General features: G+C 35.7%; 1 protein-coding gene and 1 long non-coding RNA gene across 2 annotated transcripts; both read left to right on the top strand.

The window, feature by feature from the left end:
* Nucleotides 1-16: 16 nt before the first annotated feature.
* Nucleotides 17-25371, top strand: LOC125680395 (calcium load-activated calcium channel-like). Its single transcript, XM_048919953.2, has 7 exons — nucleotides 17-174; nucleotides 6942-7019; nucleotides 8137-8193; nucleotides 23843-23889; nucleotides 23984-24051; nucleotides 24319-24463; nucleotides 25211-25371. The coding sequence occupies exons 1-7, from the start codon at nucleotides 114-116 to the stop codon at nucleotides 25304-25306; spliced, it is 552 nt and encodes a 183-aa protein (XP_048775910.1). The 5' UTR covers nucleotides 17-113; the 3' UTR covers nucleotides 25307-25371.
* Nucleotides 829-3238, top strand: LOC130051993 (uncharacterized). Its single transcript, XR_008800299.1, has 2 exons — nucleotides 829-2802; nucleotides 3010-3238. It is a non-coding gene; the product is annotated as an uncharacterized LOC130051993 (long non-coding RNA).
* Nucleotides 25372-27209: the final 1838 nt, after the last annotated feature.

The raw sequence follows: 27209 nt of genomic DNA, 5'->3' as shown, positions 1-27209 counted from the left end.
TATCTAATAGGACACCGAGCCCGACAATGAGTATCCGGAAACAATGATCAAGTACCAGCCGGATATTAGATATTACTTACCTGAGGAAATTCGAAATTGAAATTGGTGCCGCAATGTTGTCAGATTGTCTACTAATCGTGTTTATTTCAGTTTGCACAGCTTTACTTGGAGAGGGTAATTTGACAAATTTTTATTTTTTGTTATCGTTTTGGAAAAATAGCTCATTATCATTTTTTCAGCAGAGATTACGGAGTTCTTTTCATTTTAGTATGCATCCATGATTCACCAGAGACAAATAATTATATATGTCTCTGTACGTATAGATTGTAAAATCCTATTTTATAGATTTATTGAACTTATCTGCGTATTTAGATATATAGGTGAATATTGGCCGAATTGGGTATGAAGAATTCGCGAACTTTTGAGCGGAGTGTCAATACATTCACTAATAAAAATTTAATAACTTCTTTATTATACAGCTAACTATATTTCAGTTGTTTTATGTTGATAATTCATTCATTTTATTGTCAAAATAGAAACAATCAATATTGGCACTGATATGAATGTGTGCAATATCACAATTATGTGCATTTCCAACGTTCATCCAAAATGCATTGATTACTATTTACTGCATGTGAAATGTTTCAAAATGTGAATAATGATGTTGACTGGTCCACTGCGTTCAGTAAAATCAAGTTTGAATTGTTATAAGAATTGATTAATAATTCATTGATAAAATATTGAAACCAGATTACGGGCTACCAGAGATTACCAAGTATAACTGATATGCAATCTTTGTTTACGACTAAGCATGAAATGATGGTAAGGCCAACGATAAAAATTGTTGAGTTTCCGCTAACGTTCCAGAAAAAAATAGGGTAGGTAGGTAGGAAATAAATTTTATTTTTTTTTAAAATTTTATTTTTTCAAAGTATGCAAAAACATTGAAAACTCTTAACAAGTGTAGTATAGGAAGGAGGAGAAAATCTTTGGTTGTACCGGGAATCGAACCCGGGACCCCTGCATTACTAGGCAGGTGCTCTAACCACTGAGCTATCCAGTCCGTATAGCCCTAATTACTACATTCCTCCCTCCTTAAGATCAATTATAATTGTCTTTCAATATCAACCCAGGTTCTTTTCGCCCCTGACAGGCCAACCTGCACCACCAGGGGTGGTCAACGGCACCAAATGTAGTATGGGAAGGAGAAAATCTTTGGCTGGACCCCTGCATTCCTAGTCAGGTGCTCTAACCACTGAGCTATCCAGGCCGATATCCACGGTCCGTATAGCCCCAATTACTGCACAAGTTAAATGTTCTATTGAATGTAAAACTTATACGGTACCAATTTTGATGCACCAGATGCACATTTCAACAAATAATGTCTCTTCAGTGATGCTCAACCGAAATGTTTGAAATCCGAAATAACTATGAAGTTTTAGAGCTAAATATAGCCAAAAACAGCGTGCCAAAAAAGTGGAGCCAAATTCGTCCAAGGATAAGAGCTATGCATGAGGGAGATAATCCTTAATTTTGAAATGAATTTCAAAATTTTATAACAGCAATTAAATATACATCCGTATTTTCAAGCTAGTAACGAAGTACTTAGCTACTGGGCTGTAGAGACCCTCGGGGACTAACAGTCCACCAGCAGAGGCCTCGACCCAGGGGTCATAATGTAAAACTTATACGGTACCAATTTTGATGCACCAGATGCGCATTTCGACAAATAATGTCTCTTCAGTGATGCTCAACCGAAATGTTATACTTTCAAAATAAAATTTTGCTTAAATTGCATTGCAAATAAACTTTCAATCATAACATTTCACCCGTTATTGGCTGAGGATATTTCCAGATGTTTTATAAGAAACTATATTTTTCAATGAAACATATCTAGCATAAAACACAAAAGTTAACTCCTCTATGCCACTATGCTCTACAAGTACCAGATATATTGTTTCTACATTTAGATTGGTTGTCATAGGTCAGGAATACTTCTATTGGATATGTTTGACAAGAAAATAATGTGGTGGTTTTGAAAAAATATATTAAATCATCACCAAAATATCAACATCATTAACATATTTTAAGTTTATTAATACATTTCTGAATGTATTTTCACTATCTAAATGGAACAAGGGTAGGAAGACAGTCTGGGCAGATCCCACTTATCCTAATGGGATCCAACTCTCTTCCAGCTAAAACTTTTTACCGGACATAAATTTTTATTTTAAAAACAATCTGCACATCTTTTTTTCCTCTCGGCTCTCACCAGCCATCAACCTGGATGCGCTCACTGCTTTATTTGCGGTCTTTTTCCATAGTGTTTTCAGTTAGAACTGCAGCAGAAACCAAGGATGTGCATACAAATTTGACAGACTGGACATTCATGTCTGTCACTCTGCATCATGACCCCCATATAAAACTAGGGTCCCCGTGTATACACAGTAATGCCCGCTGAAACGATAGCATAAGACAGTGCATGGCTATAAATAGCCACCGTCTAAAAACAACATAGGAGTTGGCAATTTTAACAAAAGAAAGTCTTCTATGAAAACATGACACTTGGCAGAGTCTCTCGACCGTCTGTTAACTTCAATTGTTAAATCACCGTTGCGTGAGCACGCATGGAGGTACTAGCCACTAGGCACTATCAAACTTCCGTTATATAAGCCGTCTCCTGCAAAGAACGATAACTCGTGCGTAGGGGCAATAACCTTTACCGTATTTCCGGTTGCAAGAACGTCGAGCCCTACTTTCGCTATAGCCGCGCGCTATTCTCTCGAGCCCTCTACAGACAAGGTAAGCTGTATTTGACGATTATTTTAAAACTTATTGATGATATATTAGTTTTAGAGGAGATTGTGTAATACAGTGTCACAAATTATAAGTGTAATAATGTGCAAGAATTCATGAAAATGAACATGCATAGATGTAGCAGTATCTAGTCTATATGCAGAGGGGATTTACATTTGATATGTGTTCTTATATTTACTTTTTTTGTTGTAGAAAATGTCGTGTGAGTCGTAGTCTACATGCTGTACAAATTTCAGGAGGATGAATGTTCACAGAGTCACTGTCAATGTCAATATAATAAAGGGAGGTGATTGCAGCTTTGAAGTTTTCTTTGGGATGAGACTTGGAATTAATGGGAATTTTCACTCCACAGAGCCTACACATACACTTTAACTTTAATTCATGCTCCATTTCTGTAGAAAAAATAAAGTTTTGAATAGATTTTGTCCTTTTCATTATTTGTTTTTACACAATGTAGCAAATTAGTATGTATATATGCAACAATACTTTCCATTATAAACAAGGATTATTTTAAGTGTATGCATATGAACACACTGATTTATAACATTTAAATGTCCATCTTGGTCTCAAACCACCTATATATTATTTATATATGTGTGCTCAGACTCAAATGAGAAGTACAGACAACTCTCATCTTTTACCAAATATCTTGATGAAAACTTTTTCCTCCGGACACAACTTTTAAAATTATAAATATAAGATTCTTTAGAAAATTTATATGAACTTGAAATTCAGTCATCAAGATGTATGGTGAAAGATAAGTAGTATTCACATACTTTTCAAATTAGATGTATATGCAACTTTTCTCCAATATTTAGAGGGTATACATGCAGAATGTTATACTGCATGCAGCAGCTACCACAGGCATCTGAAATGTGGATACCCCCCATTTATTTAAAAAAAAACAAACATTCTTTTAATGTGTTCAGTCAATGGTCATTTATACTTAATCACAATCTGATTTAAAAGTTAATTTCAAATAATTTGTGTTCATGAATTTTCTTTGTATTTTTTTTTTTTTTTTTTTGCATTGTAATGTGTAATGTAATTCATTACTTTACCAAAGTAATTGTAATTTAATTAATTACTTATATGAATGAAAGTAACAGTAATTGTAAAGGTGAAAATTCCAATGTAATTGTAATTTAATGCGTTACATTTTAAAGTAATTGACCCCAGGTCTGGTCATGTATAGCATAATGAAAATACACTAGGTAAAAAACAAAATTTGAAGATAAAAGGGGGAAGAAAAAACAGGTATCCCTTTAAGACATATTTTCAAGGTAATAACTTAAAATAATGGGAATATTGAAGTCGATTGAGTACACTAAATCGACTTTTGATATCATATATATACAGATATATATGTGTATTATATATATTTGTATATATATATGTATATTGTATATATACACACACAATAATAATAACAATAGATATATCAAAGTCAATCGAGTATACTAAATTGACTTGATATATATATATATATATATATATATCTTTAAAATAATGGGAACATCAAAGTCAAATGAGTATACTATATCAACTTTTGATGTTATACATACACACACAGAGAGATATATATTAGAAATATCAAAGTCAATTGAGTATATATACTAATTTGACTTTTTATACCATATATCATATTTAATATACTGATCTCTGAGTGTTGCATGTTGGTTTTAGTGCAGTATTTTCTATATATATATATATATATATAATATATATTATATAGTCTATATATAATAATTTATGTGTACTATTTCTGTTTTATATATTATATAGATCTATATATATATATATATATATATATATATTTGAGTGTGTACATGTGTGAGCTAATGATATAAGAGAGGGAGAGAAAATTTATTACACTATACAATATATATATATATCCCCCCCCCCCCCTCCTACTTCCTCAGTGAATGCTGGCAGTGCAGTTCTGAGCAATAAGGGATCTTGTTCATATATGTGATATTTCGTGTATTAACAATTTTTACAGTCGTCTGCGCAGCTGGGGGCAATGTGTTTATGAGATTAATTTGTATTGTTCCTCATGTTGTTAAAATATTCAGCACATTACTTCATTATGTCATTTTTCTGTGCCAGACTTATGATTTTCAGTCAAAGTGTAACCTGTAATACGAACGTGTACCCCCACAAAAAAAATACCAAAAGAATCTACGTATCCTCTATAACCATGAAAAAATTATCGTTTTATTCAACAAAATTCCATTAATGAGCAATAAAATTCTGCAAATATATATTCTTTATCACGATTTGAACTGAAAAAACTAGCGGAAGTCAACTGATTCGAATTTAAATTACCGTAGATAAAAATTTTCTCGCACGATCAGACTTAATTTCATACCACCGGGCTCGACATTTTGTGTTCTTTCGGAATCTGATGTGTGCGCATACATTTAAAAATAGACTAATTTTCGATAGCACTCGCGCATGTACCATATCCTAATAGAAAGAAACAGAAGCGAGATAAATAGAATACCCGTGACGTCACAGTTTCAGACGCAGTATTTCAAATATGGCTGACTGAGCAGGAGACGGGAAGTTTGATAGTGCTAGGTCATGCTGTTAGTTAGAAACATTATCAATGTTGTTTAAACGCTTGACCCAATACCATGCAGTTTTGTATATCATTAAAGCGTTTGAATGACTTCATCTCAATGTCTAACTAAAACCAAAACCAAGAACCGGGAATATATTTTTTCCGGGAAAATGACGATTTTTTTTAAATATCGAAAAAAAATTCTAGGGTCGGGGCTATAATTTAGGGTCGGTCGGGTTAGCGGAAACACAACACATTTTATCAGTGGCCTAACTTAATTGTACTCCGAACGTTTCGTAGTCTGAAATATCTGACGGTTTCCTGGCTTTTTTTTAATTTATGATTTTGATATTTACTGGCAAACGTCAGATACCACTAAATATCAAAATCATAAAAAAAAGCCAGGAAAATGTCAGATATTTTGAACTAAAGGTTTTGGTGCAGGTCCTATTCATGAAAAGTTGGCGTTCAATAATGGCCCAGGTATTGCACACTAAAATTCCCTAGAATTTAGGAGCATTTTATTACTAGAGAATTTTTAACTACATGTATATATGATAACAATCTAATTAAAATTAGATGTTGGATCTGCTCACATACTCGCTACACTAACGTTAGTGTAGCGAGTATGTGAGCGGATCCAACATCTAATTTTAATTAGATTGATATGATAATGACAGGGTCTTGATTAGTGATATTCAATGCAGGCATCTTAAGGTCATTAAAGTTTGTTCAAATCATGGCCACATGGTAGGTAGGGTGGGGCCACAATTGGCAAACAAAATTTCATATGGGAATTTATAGGGAAAATCTTTAAAAACAGGCATACAAAAACTCATTCTTCCATAAAAATATCTTTGAAGGTGTGTTATTAACTTGAAAGTCAAAATAAAAGTCAGGAACACACACATACAGTGATGTTCAAATATGATACATGTGTGTACACTGAACTGTTCATATCTAAAATAAAAATGATTCTCTCCTCCCCCCCCCCCCCCCCCCCTTCTCTCTCTGCATTTGTGATTTCATTTTCAGCTGCTAAATTTACCTACTTGTACCAAAACAAACATGTAAAAAATGTTATATGTAAGGCTGTCAAAGCCCAAGTTAGAACAAAATTCTGTTTTTATGGTCTCAAATGTTTACAATTTTTTAATTAACATCTTATTTAGAATACTAATTATTGCAGAGTCTTAACCCAACAGTTGATCTTTCTATTGAAATTAAAGTCTGTGCTTTTGGTTAATCTAGATGCAATTTTCATACCATAAATTGATGTGGTTCCTAAGTATATTTATGTATTTGTTGCAAATTGATATGATTTTGCATCTGGATTGTAATCAAATCAATGTAATTTAAAATGAAATTGAAAACGGACTTAGTATTTCACCGGCTGCTTGTCATGTTTCATTTTGAGTCCAGTATTAATAACAGTTGTACATGTAAACACAAGACCTTCATTTCAACAGTGTTTAATATTGTTGTGCCAAATAGCTGGTGACTTTTCCTCATCTATTCTCTGCCTGCATTTTAAATCTATACTTTGTACTTTACTTAGGATTGACATGGCTCCTAGTGTATCGCACGGAAAAGTACAAAAAGTTGAAGGCAGAAGTTGAAAAACAGAGCAAAAAATGTGAGTAATGAAGTGCGAGTCTGAACATGATCAATTTTTGATAATTTTGTGTTCTGTTTTGCATGAGATTTAGGAAGACACAATACATCATACAATTATGGACTGTTTAGCAGGGAGACATCACAAATTATCAGGTCCTAGTAGAGTTATCACCTGAGGGCGACCAAGGGTGATAACCCTACTGAGACCTGATAATTTGTGATGTCTCCCTTCTAAACAGCCCATAATAGTTTTATTATCCTGAAGAATCTGAACGTTAACAAAAACTATCACACATTTATGGACTTGTATCATGTATCTTTTTTATTTAAAACATCAACAAATTCGTAATAACTTTCTCTGCAGAAAATTCTGATAAATTTCCAATAGTTTTCGAGGGGTGAAATAAATGTTACCCTCAACTACATACATTATTTTGTTTTACACTCAATGTCCTACATTTATTAGATATTATATATTAATGAAAGCAAAACATTGAGGTTTGAGAAAGTTAAACAAGAGAAAAGTTTTAATTGTGACGTCACAGAAGTTGACGCAAAAACATAACGTCAAACGTAAACATTTGGTAACGCATTTCAAAACAAAAACATAAACATCAAGTGAAATGCAAAATTGCATTAAAATGGAAATATTTTTCTTCTCCATTGTTATTTTTGACCGTTAATGTTGACATTGAAGTTAATGATAAATGATTCTGCATATTTTCAATTATTTTTCATAGAACTTTCTCACTTCTAGAGAGAGACAACACAGTTGTCACCCTGCACGTGAGGGAGACATCACGAATTGTCTCCCTTTACGTGACCAGCCCTCGACCAATGAAATTGACTGTATTATTCTGAAGGATAATAAAACATATTATGCACACAATAGCTTGATTAATTGATTGATTGATGTTTTCCGCCACACTCAACAATTTTTCAGTTATCTGGTGGCACCCAGTTTTTTATTGGTGGAAGAGAGAACCCAGATACAATGTACCTGGGAAGAGACCACCGACCTTCCGAAAGTAAACTGGGAAACTTTACTTTCGGAAGGTCAGTGGTCTCTGCAGATACTACATTGCAAATTGTAATGAATTCATAACTTACACTCAAGAAATATTTGCTCTTTACAGTGGAAAAGAAAAAAGAAGGTGGAGAAACATCAGACAGAAGTCAGAAGAAAAAGCTAGGTATAGACATGATGATCAGATTTTATAGTTTTGATTATGCTCTGTGTTTTGATAGGCATGGCTTCTATCCTTCCATCCTTCTATTTGTTCAATCTGACATCATGTCCCAATCACATTTGCTAATCTTTTTGTTTTCTTTTTAGTTTTTAGCTCACCTGAGCTAAAAGCTCAAGTGAGCTTTTCTGATCACCCGTATTCTGGCGTCCGTCCGTCTGTAAACTTTTAACATTTTTAACTTCTTCTCAAAAACCACTGGGCCAATTTCAACCAAAGTTGGCACAAAGCATCCTTAGGTAAAGGGAATTCTAAATTGTTAAAATAAAGGGCCAGGCCACCTTCCAAGGGGAGATAATCAAGAAAAGGTAAAAATAGGGTAGGGTCATTAAAAAATCTTCTCAAGAAAAGATGAAATTTATAGATAAGCTTTATTAGGTTGTGCAGATTCTAAATTGTTAAAATCCTGGCCCCCGGGGGTCAGATGGGGCCACAATAGGGGATCAAAGTTTTACATACAAATATATAGGAAAAATCTTTATAAATCTTCTTCTCAAGAACCACTGAGCTAGAAAAGCTGAGATTTATATGAAAGCTTCCTGATATAGTGCAGATTCTAAATTGTTAAAATCCTGGCCCCCGGGGGTCAGATGGGGCCACAATAGGGGATCAAAGTTTTACATACAAATATATAGGAAAAATCTTTAAAAATCTTCTTCTCAAGAACCACTAAGCCAGAAAAGCTGAGATTTATATGAGAGCTTCCTGATATAGTGCAGATTCTAAATTGTTAATATCATGGTCCCCGGGGGTCGGATGGGGCCACAATAGGGGATCAAAGTTTTATTAGCTCTTCTGAGCCGAAGGCTCAAAGAGCTAATGCTATGGCCATTTGTGCGGTGTGCGTAAACTTTTTAGAAAAAGGGCTATAACTCAAGAACCCCTTGGCCAATTTTTTTCAAATTTGTTACAGGGTATCATTGGCCCAAGGGCTTTCATACATACTAAATAGAGGGATGTGACCCTTTAACAAGGGGAGATAATCAGGAAAATACAAACAAAAGTAGTGGTTGCTAAAAAATCTTCTTCTCAAGAACCACTGGGCAGATTATCACCAAACTTACACATAAGGATGAGGATATGTTGTAGATTAAAAATTGTTCAAGGCATTACCCTGGGGCAAAGGGCGTGGTCTCAAGGTCACTTCAAAGTTGACCTAAATTTATATTTCCTTAAATCATTGATATTTTAGTCATTATAAGTACTAGGATCATCAAATTTTGAGAGTTGATGCATCTTAGGACCTTGTGTCAAGTTGTCTCAAAAGTAGGTCACGGTGACCTACTTTTTGAATTTTGCAGGTATTTATTTTAAAATTAATTTTGATGCATATCTTGGACACTTTGAAGCCTATGATCATCAAAACTTGTCAGTTGGTGGATCATGGGACCTTGAAATGCGTCAACTGAAAAATTGGTCACCGTGACCTACTTTCTGAATTTTATGGCTTATCATTTATAGATATATTTTAAGTTGTTATTTCAAATATCGAGAGGTTTAGAATCATCAAATCTTGTAAGTTGATGCATCTTGAGGCCTTGAAACAAATTTATAAAAAAGTAGGTCACAGTGACCTACTTTTTGAATTTTGCAGATATTCAAATTTCACATTTTCAATTTTAGATGCATATTTTGGGCACTGTAAAACCTAGGATCATCAAACTTTGTCAGTTGATGCGCCTTCAGTCTTCGGTTTGTGTCGACCAAAAAGTAGGTCACCGTGACCTACTTTTGGTATTTGACAGCTAAATTACTATATTTCAGACACTATTTGACCTACAATCATCAAACTTTGTCAGTTGATGCATCTTGAGTCTTCGGAGTGTATCGACCAAAAAGTAGGTCACTGTGACCTACTTTTGGCATTTGACAGTTATATTTATATATTTCAGTCACTAATTGACCTACAATCATCAAACTTTGACAGTTGATGCATCTTGAGTCTACGGAGTGTGTCGACCAAAAAGTAGGTCACCTTGACCTACTTTTGGAATTTGACGGCTATATTTATATATTTCAGATACTATTTGACCTACAGTCATCAAACTTTGTCAGTTGATGGGTCTTGCATGTTCGAAGGGTTTCGACCAAAAGTAGGTCAACTTGACCTACTTTTGGAATTGGACGGCTATATTTATATATTTCAGATACTATTTGACCTACAATCATCAAACTTTGTCAGTTGATGCGTCTTGCATGTTCAAAGGGTGTCGACCAAAAAGTAGGTCACCTTGACCTACTTTTGGAATTGGACGGCTATATTTATATAATTCAGATACTATTTGACCTACAGTCATCAAACTTTGTCAGTTGTTGGGTCTTGCATGTTTGAAGGGTGTTGACGAAAAAGTAGGTCACCTTGACCTACTTTTGGAATTGGACGGCTATATTTATATATTTCAGATACTATTTGACCTACAGTCATCAAACTTTGTCAGTTGATGGGTCTTGCATGTTCGGAGTTCGCTGACCAAAAAGTAGGTCACCATGACCTACGATTGGAATTTGACAGCTATATTTCAATATTCAGATACTAATTGGCTTAAAATCATTAAACTTTGTCAGTTGATATTTCTTGGGTTCTCAAAATGTGTAAACCAAAAAGTAGGTCACATTGACCTACTTTTTTTGAATTCTTAGGATTTAACTAAAGATTTAGAATACTAAGAGGCTAAGAATAGAAATGGTGGGGTTGTACAATTTATCAGAAGAGCGATTCTAGGCCCTTGGGCCTCTTGTATACAAATATATAGGAAAAATCTTTAAAAATCTTCTTCTCAAGAACCACTAAGCCAGAAAAGCTGAGATTTATATGAGAGCTTCCTGATATAGTGCAGATTCTAAATTGTTAAAATCCTGGCCCCCGGGGGTCGGATGGGGCCACAGTAGGGGATCAAAGTTTTATATACAAATATATAGGAAAAATCTTTAAAAATCTTCTTCTCAAGAACCACTGTGCCAGAAAAGCTGAGATTTATATGAAAGCTTCCTGATATAGTGCAGATTCTAAATTGTTAAAATCCTGGCCCCCGGGGGTCAGATGGGGCCACAATAGGGGATCAAAGTTTTACATAGAAATATATAGGAAAAATCTTTAAAAATCTTCTTCTCAAGAACCACTAAGCCAGAAAAGCTGAGATTTATATGAGAGCTTCCTGATATAGTGCAGATTCTAAATTGTTAAAATCCTGGCCCCCGAGGGTCGGATGGGGCCACAGTAGGGGATCAAAGTTTTATATACAAATATATAGGAAAAATCTTTAAAAATCTTCTTCTCAAGAACCACTGTGCCAGAAAAGCTGAGATTTATATGAAAGCTTCCTGATATAGTGCAGATTCTAAATTGTTAAAATCCTGGCCCCCGGGGGTCAGATGGGGCCACAATAGGGGATCAAAGTTTTACATAGAAATATATAGGAAAAATCTTTAAAAATCTTCTTCTCAAGAACCACTAAGCCAGAAAAGCTGAGATTTATATGAGAGCTTCCTGATATAGTGCAGATTCTAAATTGTTAAAATCCTGGCCCCCGGGGGTCGGATGGGGCCACAATAGGGGATCAAAGTTTTACATAGAAATATATAGGAAAAATCTTTAAAAATCTTCTTCTCAAGAACCACTAAGCCAGAAAAGCTGAGATTTATATGAGAGCTTCCTGATATAGTGCAGATTCTAAATTGTTAAAATCCTGGCCCCCGGGGGTCGGATGGGGCCACAGTAGGGGATCAAAGTTTTATATACAAATATATAGGAAAAATCTTTAAAAATCTTCTTCTCAAGAACCACTGTGCCAGAAAAGCTGAGATTTATATGAAAGCTTCCTGATATAGTGCAGATTCTAAATTGTTAAAATCCTGGCCCCCGGGGGTCAGATGGGGCCACAATAGGGGATCAAAGTTTTACATAGAAATATATAGGAAAAATCTTTAAAAATCTTCTTCTCAAGAACCACTAAGCCAGAAAAGCTGAGATTTATATGAGAGCTTCCTGATATAGTGCAGATTCTAAATTGTTAAAATCCTGGCCCCCGGGGGTCGGATGGGGCCACAGTAGGGGATCAAAGTTTTACATAGAAATATATAGGAAAAATCTTTAAAAATCTTCTTCTCAAGAACCACTGTGCCAGAAAAGCTGAGATTTATATGAGAGCTTCCTGATATAGTGCAGATTCTAAATTGTTAAAATCCTGGCCCCCGGGGGTCAGATGGGGCCACAATAGGGGATCAAAGTTTTACATACAAATATATAGGAAAAATCTTTAAAAATCTTCTTCTCAAGAACCACTAAGCCAGAAAAGCTGAGATTTATATGAGAGCTTCCTGATATAGTGCAGATTCTAAATTGTTAAAATCCTGGCCCCCGGGGGTCGGATGGGGCCACAGTAGGGGATCAAAGTTTTATATACAAATATATAGGAAAAATCTTTAAAAATCTTCTTCTCAAGAACCACTGTGCCAGAAAAGCTGAGATTTATATGAAAACTTCCTGATATAGTGCAGATTCTAAATTGTTAAAATCCTGGCCCCCGGGGGTCAGATGGGGCCACAATAGGGGATCAAAGTTTTACATAGAAATATATAGGAAAAATCTTTAAAAATCTTCTTCTCAAGAACCACTAAGCCAGAAAAGCTGAGATTTATATGAGAGCTTCCTGATATAGTGCAGATTCTAAATTGTTAAAATCCTGGCCCCCGGGGGTCGGATGGGGCCACAGTAGGGGATCAAAGTTTTACATAGAAATATATAGGAAAAATCTTTAAAAATCTTCTTCTCAAGAACCACTGTGCCAGAAAAGCTGAGATTTATATGAGAGCTTCCTGATATAGTGCAGATTCTAAATTGTTAAAATCCTGGCCCCCGGGGGTCGGATGGGGCCACAGTAGGGGATCAAAGTTTTATATACAAATATATAGGAAAAATCTTTAAAAATCTTCTTCTCAAGAACCACTGTGCCAGAAAAGCTGAGATTTATATGAAAGCTTCCTGATATAGTGCAGATTCTAAATTGTTAAAATCCTGGCCCCCGGGGGTCAGATGGGGCCACAATAGGGGATCAAAGTTTTACATAGAAATATATAGGAAAAATCTTTAAAAATCTTCTTCTCAAGAACCACTAAGCCAGAAAAGCTGAGATTTATATGAGAGCTTCCTGATATAGTGCAGATTCTAAATTGTTAAAATCTTGGCCCCCGGGGGTCGGATGGGGCCACAGTAGGGGATCAAAGTTTTATATACAAATATATAGGAAAAATCTTTAAAAATCTTCTTCTCAAGAACCACTGTGCCAGAAAAGCTGAGATTTATATGAAAGCTTCCTGATATAGTGCAGATTCTAAATTGTTAAAATCCTGGCCCCCGGGGGTCGGATGGGGCCACAATAGGGGATCAAAGTTTTATATACAAATATATAGGAAAAATCTTTAAAAATCTTCTTCTCAAGAACCACTGTGCCAGAAAAGCTGAGATTTATATGAAAGCTTCCTGATATAGTGCAGATTCTAAATTGTTAAAATCCTGGCCCCCGGGGGTCAGATGGGGCCACAATAGGGGATCAAAGTTTTACATAGAAATATATAGGAAAAATCTTTAAAAATCTTCTTCTCAAGAACCACTAAGCCAGAAAAGCTGAGATTTATATGAGAGCTTCCTGATATAGTGCAGATTCTAAATTGTTAAAATCCTGGCCCCCGGGGGTCGGATGGGGCCACAGTAGGGGATCAAAGTTTTACATAGAAATATATAGGAAAAATCTTTAAAAATCTTCTTCTCAAGAACCACTAAGCCAGAAAAGCTGAGATTTATGTGAGAGCTTCCTGATATAGTGCAGATTCTAAATTGTTAAAATCCTGGCCCCCGGGGGTCGGATGGGGCCACAGTAGGGGATCAAAGTTTTACATACAAATATATAGGAAAAATCTTTAAAAATCTTCTTCTCAAGAACCACTGTGCCAGAAAAGCTGAGATTTATATGAAAGCTTCCTGATATAGTGCAGATTCTAAATTGTTAAAATCCTGGCCCCCGGGGGTCGGATGGGGCCACAATAGGGGATCAAAGTTTTACATAGAAATATATAGGAAAAATCTTTAAAAATCTTCTTCTCAAGAACCACTAAGCCAGAAAAGCTGAGATTTATATGAGAGCTTCCTGATATAGTGCAGATTCTAAATTGTTAAAATCCTGGCCCCCGGGGGTCGGATGGGGCCACAGTAGGGGATCAAAGTTTTACATAGAAATATATAGGAAAAATCTTTAAAAATCTTCTTCTCAAGAACCACTAAGCCAGAAAAGCTGAGATTTATATGAGAGCTTCCTGATATAGTGCAGATTCTAAATTGTTAAAATCTTGGCCCCCGGGGGTCGGATGGGGCCACAGTAGGGGATCAAAGTTTTACATACAAATATATAGGAAAAATCTTTAAAAATCTTCTTCTCAAGAACCACTGTGCCAGAAAAGCTGAGATTTATATGAAAGCTTCCTGATATAGTGCAGATTCTAAATTGTTAAAATCCTGGGCCCCGGGGGTCGGATGGGGCCACAATAGGGGATCAAAGTTTTACATAGAAATATATAGGAAAAATCTTTAAAAATCTTCTTCTCAAGAACCACTAAGCCAGAAAAGCTGAGATTTATATGAGAGCTTCCTGATATAGTGCAGATTCTAAATTGTTAAAATCCTGGCCCCCGGGGGTCGGATGGGGCCACAGTAGGGGATCAAAGTTTTATATACAAATATATAGGAAAAATCTTTAAAAATCTTCTTCTCAAGAACCACTGTGCCAGAAAAGCTGAGATTTATATGAAAGCTTCCTGATATAGTGCAGATTCTAAATTGTTAAAATCCTAGCCCCCGGGGGTCAGATGGGGCCACAATAGGGGATCAAAGTTTTACATAGAAATATATAGGAAAAATCTTTAAAAATCTTCTTCTCAAGAACCACTAAGCCAGAAAAGCTGAGATTTATGTGAGAGCTTCCTGATATAGTGCAGATTCTAAATTGTTAAAATCCTGGCCCCCGGGGGTCGGATGGGGCCACAGTAGGGGATCAAAGTTTTACATAGAAATATATAGGAAAAATCTTTAAAAATCTTCTTCTCAAGAACCACTAAGCCAGAAAAGCTGAGATTTATATGAGAGCTTCCTGATATAGTGCAGATTCTAAATTGTTAAAATCCTGGCCCCCGGGGGTCGGATGGGGCCACAGTAGGGGATCAAAGTTTTATATACAAATATATAGAAAAAATCTTTAAAAATCTTCTTCTCAAGAACCACTGTGCCAGAAAAGCTGAGATTTATATGAAAGCTTCCTGATATAGTGCAGATTCTAAATTGTTAAAATCCTGGCCCCCGGGGGTCAGATGGGGCCACAATAGGGGATCAAAGTTTTACATAGAAATATATAGGAAAAATCTTTAAAAATCTTCTTCTCAAGAACCACTAAGCCAGAAAAGCTGAGATTTATATGAGAGCTTCCTGATATAGTGGAGATTCTAAATTGTTAAAATCTTGGCCCCCGGGGATCGGATGGGGCCACAATAGGGGATCAAAGTTTTACATACAAATATATAGGAAAAATCTTTAAAATTCTTCTTCTCAAGAACCACTGTGCCAGAAAAGCTGAGATTTATATGAAAGCTTCCTGATATAGTGCAGATTCTAAATTGTTAAAATCCTGGCCCCCGGGGGTCGGATGGGGCCACAATAGGGGATCAAAGTTTTACATAGAAATATATAGGAAAAATCTTTAAAAATCTTCTTCTCAAGAACCACTAAGCCAGAAAAGCTGAGATTTATATGAGAGCTTCCTGATATAGTGCAGATTCTAAATTGTTAAAATCCTGGCCCCCGGGGGTCGGATGGGGCCACAGTAGGGGATCAAAGTTTTATATACAAATATATAGGAAAAATCTTTAAAAATCTTCTTCTCAAGAACCACTGTGCCAGAAAAGCTGAGATTTATATGAAAGCTTCCTGATATAGTGCAGATTCTAAATTGTTAAAATCCTGGCCCCCGGGGGTCAGATGGGGCCACAATAGGGGATCAAAGTTTTACATAGAAATATATAGGAAAAATCTTTAAAAATCTTCTTCTCAAGAACCACTAAGCCAGAAAAGCTGAGATTTATATGAGAGCTTCCTGATATAGTGCAGATTCTAAATTGTTAAAATCCTGGCCCCCGGGGGTCGGATGGGGCCACAGTAGGGGATCAAAGTTTTACATACAAATATATAGGAAAAATCTTTAAAAATCTTCTTCTCAAGAACCACTGTGCCAGAAAAGCTGAGATTTATATGAAAGCTTCCTGATATAGTACAGATTCTAAATTGTTAAAATCCTGGCCCCCGGGGGTCGGATGGGGCCACAATAGGGGATCAAAGTTTTACATAGAAATATATAGGAAAAATCTTTAAAAATCTTCTTCTCAAGAACCACTAAGCCAGAAAAGCTGAGATTTATATGAGAGCTTCCTGATATAGTGCAGATTCTAAATTGTTAAAATCCTGGCCCCTGGGGGTCGGATGGGGCCACAGTAGGGGATCAAAGTTTTATATACAAATATATAGGAAAAATCTTTAAAAATCTTCTTCTCAAGAACCACTGTGCCAGAAAAGCTGAGATTTATATGAAAGCTTCCTGATATAGTGCAGATTCTAAATTGTTAAAATCCTGGCCCCCGGGGGTCGGATGGGGCCACAGTAGGGGATCAAAGTTTTATATACAAATATATAGAAAAAATCTTTAAAAATCTTCTTCTCAAGAACCACTAAGCCAGAAAAGCTGAGATTTATATGAAAGCTTCCTGATATAGTGCAGATTCTAAATTGTTAAAATCCTGGCCCCCGGGGGTCAGATGGGGCCACAATAGGGGATCAAAGTTTTACATAGAAATATATAGGAAAAATCTTTAAAAATCTTCTTCTCAAGAACCACTAAGCCAGAAAAGCTGAGATTTATATGAGAGCTTCCTGATATAGTGGAGATTCTAAATTGTTAAAATCTTGGCCCCCGGGGATCGGATGGGGCCACAATAGGGGATCAAAGTTTTACATACAAATATATAGGAAAAATCTTTAAAAATCTTCTTCTCAAGAACCACTGTGCCAGAAAAGCTGAGATTTATATGAAAGCTTCCTGATATAGTGCAGATTCTAAATTGTTAAAATCCTGGCCCCCGGGGGTCGGATGGGGCCACAATAGGGGATCAAAGTTTTACATAGAAATATATAGGAAAAATCTTTAAAAATCTTCTTCTCAAGAACCACTAAGCCAGAAAAGCTGAGATTTATATGAGAGCTTCCTGATATAGTGCAGATTCTAAATTGTTAAAATCCTGGCCCCCGGGGGTCGGATGGGGCCACAGTAGGGGATCAAAGTTTTATATACAAATATATAGGAAAAATCTTTAAAAATCTTCTTCTCAAGAACCACTGTGCCAGAAAAGCTGAGATTTATATGAAAGCTTCCTGATATAGTGCAGATTCTAAATTGTTAAAATCCTGGCCCCCGGGGGTCAGATGGGGCCACAATAGGGGATCAAAGTTTTACATAGAAATATATAGGAAAAATCTTTAAAAATCTTCTTCTCAAGAACCACTAAGCCAGAAAAGCTGAGATTTATATGAGAGCTTCCTGATATAGTGCAGATTCTAAATTGTTAAAATCCTGGCCCCCGGGGGTCGGATGGGGCCACAGTAGGGGATCAAAGTTTTACATACAAATATATAGGAAAAATCTTTAAAAATCTTCTTCTCAAGAACCACTGTGCCAGAAAAGCTGAGATTTATATGAAAGCTTCCTGATATAGTACAGATTCTAAATTGTTAAAATCCTGGCCCCCGGGGGTCGGATGGGGCCACAATAGGGGATCAAAGTTTTACATAGAAATATATAGGAAAAATCTTTAAAAATCTTCTTCTCAAGAACCACTAAGCCAGAAAAGCTGAGATTTATATGAGAGCTTCCTGATATAGTGCAGATTCTAAATTGTTAAAATCCTGGCCCCTGGGGGTCGGATGGGGCCACAGTAGGGGATCAAAGTTTTATATACAAATGTATAGGAAAAATCTTTAAAAATCTTCTTCTCAAGAACCACTGTGCCAGAAAAGCTGAGATTTATATGAAAGCTTCCTGATATAGTGCAGATTCTAAATTGTTAAAATCCTGGCCCCCGGGGGTCAGATGGGGCCACAATAGGGGATCAAAGTTTTACATAGAAATATATAGGAAAAATCTTTAAAAATCTTCTTCTCAAGAACCACTAAGCCAGAAAAGCTGAGATTTATATGAGAGCTTCCTGATATAGTGCAGATTCTAAATTGTTAAAATCCTGGCCCCCGGGGGTCGGATGGGGCCACAGTAGGGGATCAAAGTTTTACATAGAAATATATAGGAAAAATCTTTAAAAATCTTCTTCTCAAGAACCACTAAGCCAGAAAAGCTGAGATTTATATGAGAGCTTCCTGATATAGTACAGATTCTAAATTGTTAAAATCCTGGCCCCCGGGGGTCGGATGGGGCCACAGTAGGGGATCAAAGTTTTATATACAAATATATAGGAAAAATCTTTAAAAATCTTCTTCTCAAGAACCACTGTGCCAGAAAAGCTGAGATTTATATGAAAGCTTCCTGATATAGTGCAGATTCTAAATTGTTAAAATCCTGGCCCCCGGGGGTCAGATGGGGCCACAATAGGGGATCAAAGTTTTACATAGAAATATATAGGAAAAATCTTTAAAAATCTTCTTCTCAAGAACCACTAAGCCAGAAAAGCTGAGATTTATATGAGAGCTTCCTGATATAGTGCAGATTCTAAATTGTTCAAATCATGGCCCCCGGGGGTCGGATGGGGCCACAGTAGGGGATCAAAGTTTTACATAGAAATATATAGGAAAAATCTTTAAAAATCTTCTTCTCAAGAACCACTGTGCCAGAAAAGCTGAGATTTATATGAAAGCTTCCTGATATAGTGCAGATTCTAAATTGTTAAAATCCTGGCCCCCGGGGGTCGGATGGGGCCACAATAGGGGATCAAAGTTTTACATAGAAATATATAGGAAAAATCTTTAAAAATCTTCTTCTCAAGAACCACTAAGCCAGAAAAGCTGAGATTTATATGAGAGCTTCCTGATATAGTGCAGATTCTAAATTGTTAAAATCCTGGCCCCCGGGGGTCGGATGGGGCCACAGTAGGGGATCAAAGTTTTATATACAAATATATAGGAAAAATCTTTAAAAATCTTCTTCTCAAGAACCACTGTGCCAGAAAAGCTGAGATTTATATGAAAGCTTCCTGATATAGTGCAGATTCTAAATTGTTAAAATCCTGGCCCCCGGGGGTCAGATGGGGCCACAATAGGGGATCAAAGTTTTACATAGAAATATATAGGAAAAATCTTTAAAAATCTTCTTCTCAAGAACCACTAAGCCAGAAAAGCTGAGATTTATATGAGAGCTTCCTGATATAGTGCAGATTCTAAATTGTTAAAATCCTGGCCCCCGGGGGTCGGATAGGGCCACAGTAGGGGATCAAAGTTTTACATAGAAATATATAGGAAAAATCTTTAAAAATCTTCTTCTCAAGAACCACTAAGCCAGAAAAGCTGAGATTTATATGAGAGCTTCCTGATATAGTACAGATTCTAAATTGTTAAAATCCTGGCCCCCGGGGGTCGGATGGGGCCACAGTAGGGGATCAAAGTTTTATATACAAATATATAGGAAAAATCTTTAAAAATCTTCTTCTCAAGAACCACTGTGCCAGAAAAGCTGAGATTTATATGAAAGCTTCCTGATATAGTGCAGATTCTAAATTGTTAAAATCCTGGCCCCCGGGGGTCAGATGGGGCCACAGTAGGGGATCAAAGTTTTAAATACAAATATATAGGAAAAATCTTTAAAAATCTTCTTCTCAAGAACCACTGTGCCAGAAAAGCTGAGATTTATATGAAAGCTTCCTGATATAGTGCAGATTCTAAATTGTTCAAATCATGGCCCCCGGGGGTCGGATGGGGCCACAATAGGGGATCAAAGTTTTATATACAAATATATAGGAAACATCTTTAAAAATCTTCTTCTCAAGAACCACTGTGCCAGAAAAGCTGAGATTTATATGAAAGCTTCCTGATATAGTGCAGATTCTAAATTGTTAAAATCCTGGCCCCCGGGGGTCGGATGGGGCCACAGTAGGGGATCAAAGTTTTACATAGAAATATATAGGAAAAATCTTTAAAAATCTTCTTCTCAAGAACCACTAAGCCAGAAAAGCTGAGATTTATATGAGAGCTTCCTGATATAGTGCAGATTCTAAATTGTTAAAATCCTGGCCCCCGGGGGTCGGATGGGGCCACAGTAGGGGATCAAAGTTTTATATACAAATATATAGAAAAAATCTTTAAAAATCTTCTTCTCAAGAACCACTAAGCTAGAAAAGCTGAGATTTATATGAAAGCTTCCTGATATAGTGCAGATTCTAAATTGTTAAAATCCTGGCCCCCGGGGGTCAGATGGGGCCACAATAGGGGATCAAAGTTTTACATACAAATATATAGGAAAAATCTTTAAAAATCTTCTTCTCAAGAACCACTGAGCCAGAAAAGCTGAGATTTATATGAGAGCTTCCTGATATAGTGCAGATTCTAAATTGTTAAAATCTTGGCCCCCGGGGATCGGATGGGGCCACAATAGGGGATCAAAGTTTTACATACAAATATATAGGAAAAATCTTTAAAAATCTTCTTCTCAAGAACCACTGTGCCAGAAAAGCTGAGATTTATATGAAAGCTTCCTGATATAGTGCAGATTCTAAATTATTAAAATCCTGGCCCCCGGGGGTCGGATGGGGCCACAATAGGGGATCAAAGTTTTACATAGAAATATATAGGAAAAATCTTTAAAAATCTTCTTCTCAAGAACCACTAAGCCAGAAAAGCTGAGATTTATATGAGAGCTTCCTGATATAGTGCAGATTCTAAATTGTTAAAATCCTGGCCCCCGGGGGTCGGATGGGGCCACAGTAGGGGATCAAAGTTTTACATAGAAATATATAGGAAAAATCTTTAAAAATCTTCTTCTCAAGAACCACTAAGCCAGAAAAGCTGAGATTTATATGAGAGCTTCCTGATATAGTGCAGATTCTAAATTGTTAAAATCCTGGCCCCCGGGGGTCGGATGGGGCCACAATAGGGGATCAAAGTTTTACATACAAATATATAGGAAAAATCTTTAAAAATCTTCTTCTCAAGAACCACTGTGCCAGAAAAGCTGAGATTTATATGAAAGCTTCCTGATATAGTACAGATTCTAAATTGTTAAAATCCTGGCCCCCGGGGGTCAGATGGGGCCACAATAGGGGATCAAAGTTTTACATAGAAATATATAGGAAAAATCTTTAAAAATCTTCTTCTCAAGAACCACTAAGCCAGAAAAGCTGAGATTTATATGAGAGCTTCCTGATATAGTGTAGATTCTAAATTGTTAAAATCCTGGCCCCCGGGGGTCGGATGGGGCCACAGTAGGGGATCAAAGTTTTACATAGAAATATATAGGAAAAATCTTTAAAAATCTTCTTCTCAAGAACCACTAAGCCAGAAAAGCTGAGATTTATATGAGAGCTTCCTGATATAGTACAGATTCTAAATTGTTAAAATCCTGGCCCCCGGGGGTCGGATGGGGCCACAGTAGGGGATCAAAGTTTTATATACAAATATATAGGAAAAATCTTTAAAAATCTTCTTCTCAAGAACCACTGTGCCAGAAAAGCTGAGATTTATATGAAAGCTTCCTGATATAGTGCAGATTCTAAATTATTAAAATCCTGGCCCCCGGGGGTCAGATGGGGCCACAATAGGGGATCAAAGTTTTACATAGAAATATATAGGAAAAATCTTTAAAAATCTTCTTCTCAAGAACCACTAAGCCAGAAAAGCTGAGATTTATATGAGAGCTTCCTGATATAGTGTAGATTCTAAATTGTTAAAATCCTGGCCCCCGGGGGTCGGATGGGGCCACAGTAGGGGATCAAAGTTTTACATAGAAATATATAGGAAAAATCTTTAAAAATCTTCTTCTCAAGAACCACTGAGCCAGAAAAGCTGAGATTTATATGAGAGCTTCCTGATACAGTGCAGATTCTAAATTGTTAAAATCCTGGCCCCCGGGGGTCGGATGGGGCCACAGTAGGGGATCAAAGTTTTATATACAAATATATAGGAAAAATCTTTAAAAATCTTCTTCTCAAGAACCACTGTGCCAGAAAAGCTGAGATTTATATGAAAGCTTCCTGGTATAGTGCAGATTCTAAATTGTTAAAATCCTGGCCCCCGGGGGTCGGATGGGGCCACAATAGGGGATCAAAGTTTTACATACAAATATATAGGGACATTCTTTAAGAATCTTCTTCTCAAGAACCACTGAGCCAGAAAAGCTGATATTCACATGAACAGCTTCCTAACATAGAGCAGATTCAAGTTTGTTCAAATCATGGCCCCTGGGGGTAGGATGGGGGCACAAGGGGGGATCAAAGTTTTACATACAAATATATAGGAAAAATCTTCAAATATCTTCTTCTCGTGAACCATTGGGCCAAAGAAGTTCACATTGACATGAAAGCTTTCTGAGATAGTGTAGATTCAAGTTTGCAAAAACTATGGCCTCCAGGAGTAGGTTGGGACCATAATAAGGACAACGGTTTTACATGCAAATATATATAGAAAGTCTTCCGATATGGACCAAGGTGACTCAGGTGAGCGATGTTGCCCATGGGCCTCTTGTTTTTTTTACCTTTCACATTGTAAATGAACACAAAAAAGGGACACGTTTATTTTAGAAATAAAGGGGATGTACATTACTACAAAAAGGGGACTGCTGTCCCTCAAATAGCCTATTGTATTCAAAGTAGCTGCCAAAATACATTTTGTAAGGTTTTCTTAATATTACAACCAGCAGCAGAGTTGAATCTAAATGTAAATACATTGGTTGAATTAAGGTACATGTATATATAATGTGTATATAACTGTTTCCTCTACACAATGATATTCCAATAAACTTTTCATGCAGCAATATATGTATAATATTATTAGTTACACCATTAGTTAGTGATCTGATATGGAATACATGGTGTGAAAAGAAAACCCGTATCAGGCGAGTGAAGCATTTTCACACCATGTATTTTTCTGTATCAGGTCACTAACTAACTGTGTAACAAATTTATCACGTCAATGACCTCTAACTGTATATGTGGGGGGGGGGGGGGGGGGGGGGGGGGTCTATATCATACAACTTAGTCTGCCCAAATGGCTTCGCCATTTTGTCACGGCTGCAAGTCGAACCCGACAATAAATTACTCGCTCAATATGGATTTTTTCTCGCATGATACTTTTTTCCCCACAGTGTCATGTGACCAAGATCTGACCAATTAGATTTCAACAATTTTGTCTGAGGCGTGATAATTGATTTTCCTTAGAAATTCTTAGCATGTAACTCTGCTGTAAGGTTTTACTAGATATAAATTATTATTAAATGTATGCACCTCGTTATCTGAAATGCTTTTTTAGCTACATATTATCAAATTGGTTTTCAAATTGATTTTTTTTTTTTAGAGCGTCAAGAAGAAAAACTGAAAAATCATAATCGGGATTTATCCTTTGTAAGTCTGTTTTCATACTGAATTTTAATTATACCCCCACTGAAGTATGTCATTATAATGGAGAATAATGTTCAGGTTTAAAATTTGTTTGCAGGTGAAAATGAAGTCCATGTTTGCCATTGGATTTGCCTTTACAGCTCTCCTCAGCATGTTTAACTCTATGTAAGAAAATATTTTCCAAATGATCTGAGATTGTAATAGGACTTTTATTTGAATTTGACAGAAAACAAGAGATGAAGTAATAAAAGCACTACCTTGTAAAATATTGCTACTGATAAAAGAAAAACTGGAGTTAAAGAAAGACTGCATGATTTTTAAAGCTTTTGAATTATATATGAGACAAATGTTAAAGTATGAAATTAAATTTTACAAATAAAATGTTTTAAAATCTGAGGGAAAACATCAGAAATTTGTATTGATCTTCTACAGATTTGATGGTCGAGTTGTAGCCAAGATGCCATTCGTGCCAATTAGTCTATTGCAGGGAATCTCCCATAGAAACTTGGGAGGGGATGATTACTCCGAATGTTCTTTCATTTTCTTGTATATCTTGTGCACCATGTCGATAAGACAGGTAGGTGTGGTCAACGTATGTCACATGTCAAAATGAAATGGTTTGCAGTCTTTTAAACACAATATTCAAAGTTGCAAGAAAGCTGTTTAAAATACATGTACATGTAATTTAAGAACTCCTCTGACAGGTGTGTTGGAGTAAGAGTTGGTAAATAAATTAAGCGTTCTGAGAGTTTTGCTATAAAAGCAATATATGCATCCCCTTGCAAAGACGAATTTTATGCATTCCTCTTATTACATTAGGTCATTGATGATAAACAGGTAACTTCAACCTGAAGTTGTTTACTGAATAGCTACTCAGCAAGTTATGAATATTTAGATAATGAAAAAATACAGAAATGCTGTAGGAAATGACTGATTAAACTACATAATAAGAAAAATTGAGTTCTCTCAGGTGCAATGTATTTTTCTTTAATGTTCAAACAGTCATAACACTGAAAGATCAACACTGATAGCTTTATCTAAAGTGAACTCTCACTTTGTAGGACCCATGATTTTATTTCATTATATATATATATATATATATATATATATATATATATATATATATAAAAACACTGAAAAGGCCACGGCACTGTTGGTTATTTAAAACTCAAATTTTCGACGCAGCCTGCGTCTTTATCAAGAGACATATATTACATAAACAAATATCACACACCATGAAAAAACAACAAGTATCAATATTCTACATTGTTAACAAGAATGATACACTGTTGTACTGAATATATATATATTTTTATTTTCACAGAATGTTCAGAAGCTCCTTGGATTGGCACCATCAAGAGCAGCAAGTAAACAAGGAGGGGGGCTCTTTGCAACACCAGGTCAACTTAACACAAGATAAAACATTATAAATGTACACGAGGAGAAAAAATAATCATCTATGGAATAAAATTCTTTCATTCATAATGAATGTTACTTTTTTCAATTACTGCAGACACAATGTGATATAAAATGTTTTGAGTTTATTTAATGAATAGAAATATAGGTGTAACTGACTGTACTCATGTATTTGAACACAGATTGTGAATTATTATATTATTTGTAAATAATTTCATGGATCTTATTAAAATTAGGTGCATTGAAGCTATGGTCTATTTTTCCTTCCATTCACTGGTTCTCCCTTTTACAATGTACTTTTGTAAAGTTCGGATTACATCATGCTTCAGGAATGGTCAAATGCATTCTTACAGATGATACTTTGTATTTAGGTGATGCCTTCATGGAAAGAAAAAAAATCTCGTACATCTACATTGGTGTGCTGATAATACCACAAAATGATTTCATTTTGCAATCCCTTCTAGAATTTGCTGTTTTCCCGTTCCATTACTTTTTTTCTCACAGACCATTACAAAATATAAATTTTTGAGAATTAATGCCTAGAATGTTATTTTTGCATTTTCGTGATTATCTCCCCTTTGAAAGAGACATTGCCCTTTATTTGAACAAACTTGAATTGCCTTCACATAAGGATGCTTTGTGCCAAGTTTGGTTGAAATTAGTCCAGTGTTTCTGGTAAAGAAGATGAAAATATGAAAAGTTTACGACAACGATCGACAGAAAATGGAAAGTTTTGATAAGAAAAACTCACTTGAGGCTTCGGCTCAGGTGAGCTAAAAACAGCGAAAACGCCAGATGGCATCACAAAAGACATCGTTAAAATCGTGCATCTTTGCAAATTGTCAATACTTTCATAAATTGGTTGTATCCACTATCCAGCGTTATATTTTAATTATCATTGATAATCGTCTTAATTGCAAAGCTTTCTTCCTAACGTTTATGGTGTACATTTGTAATGTTGTCTTTTCAACTGATATAATTAAATTTTAGATGGATTTTTCTGTTTCTAACAAAATGAAGAAAAAGAACGACTGAGACCAATTTACGCGAAATTTTCTGTGTTGAAGTGTTTGAGCAAGTAGTAGGGGATCTCGCCGAATGGCGAATGCTATAGATAAGATAAGATAAGATAAGTTTATTCCAATTTTGGGCCCAGAGGGCATAACAGTAAGACAGTTTATAAAGAAGGAAATTCAAAAAAGAAAGAAAGTTTACAACATTAACTACAGGTTACAGAGACTGCAAACTGCGTGTAGATGCAGCATGTTGGGGAAACAAGTACATACATATATGAATTGCTAATCATGTATATATACAAGTAGATGGACAGTATCAATATTATACCAATATATGAATAATAAACTATAATGATTTTTGCAGTTTTAAAGCATTACTTCTTTTTCTGAAAGTTTGCACTAAATATTCACTCAATTTGACAATTACTGGTTTGTCTTCATTAATCATCAACCAAGTGAATTTGTCCTTATTTGTTAGATAGATAAAATTTTTGTTGAGCTTGTATATACCATTAAAAAATATATTTCTCTCTTCAACATAGAATGGGCAATCAGTAAGGAAATGAAATTCATCTTCAACACAATTAAGGTTACATAATTCACATATTCTTTCGTTTCTTTCTAAAGAAATCTTCTGGCCAGAATTGGTTTTTGTAAATTCATATCTTCCTCTTTCAATTCGAAGGTCATGTGCACTAATTCGAAATCTACATAGAGTTTTTCTTAATTCTAGGGATTTTAAAAATATATAACTTTCCATAGTAAAGTTTTCTTTATACGAAAAATATGTTGTGAGTTTTCCTGATTTCTGACCCTCTTCATGTCGTTTTGACCAGTAAAGTAAAAATTGTTTCCGTACCTGATTCTTCATTTGTTTTTTGAAAAATGAGA

Source organism: Ostrea edulis, chromosome 2, assembly GCF_947568905.1.
Source record: "Ostrea edulis chromosome 2, xbOstEdul1.1, whole genome shotgun sequence".
Classification (NCBI taxonomy): Eukaryota; Metazoa; Mollusca; class Bivalvia; order Ostreida; family Ostreidae; genus Ostrea; species Ostrea edulis.
This window is presented reverse-complemented; position numbering and strand designations above follow the sequence as displayed.

Excerpts from the sequence above, each read along its gene's own strand:
- LOC125680395 (XM_048919953.2), top strand. The coding sequence starts at position 114 with ATGTTGTCAGATTGTCTACTAATCGTGTTTATTTCAGTTTGCACAGCT. Across the intron at positions 8,194-23,842 it reads AAGTCAGAAGAAAAAGCTAG|AGCGTCAAGAAGAAAAACTG; the intron begins GTATAGACATGA and ends TTTTTTTTTTAG. Across the intron at positions 24,464-25,210 it reads GCACCATGTCGATAAGACAG|AATGTTCAGAAGCTCCTTGG; the intron begins GTAGGTGTGGTC and ends TTATTTTCACAG.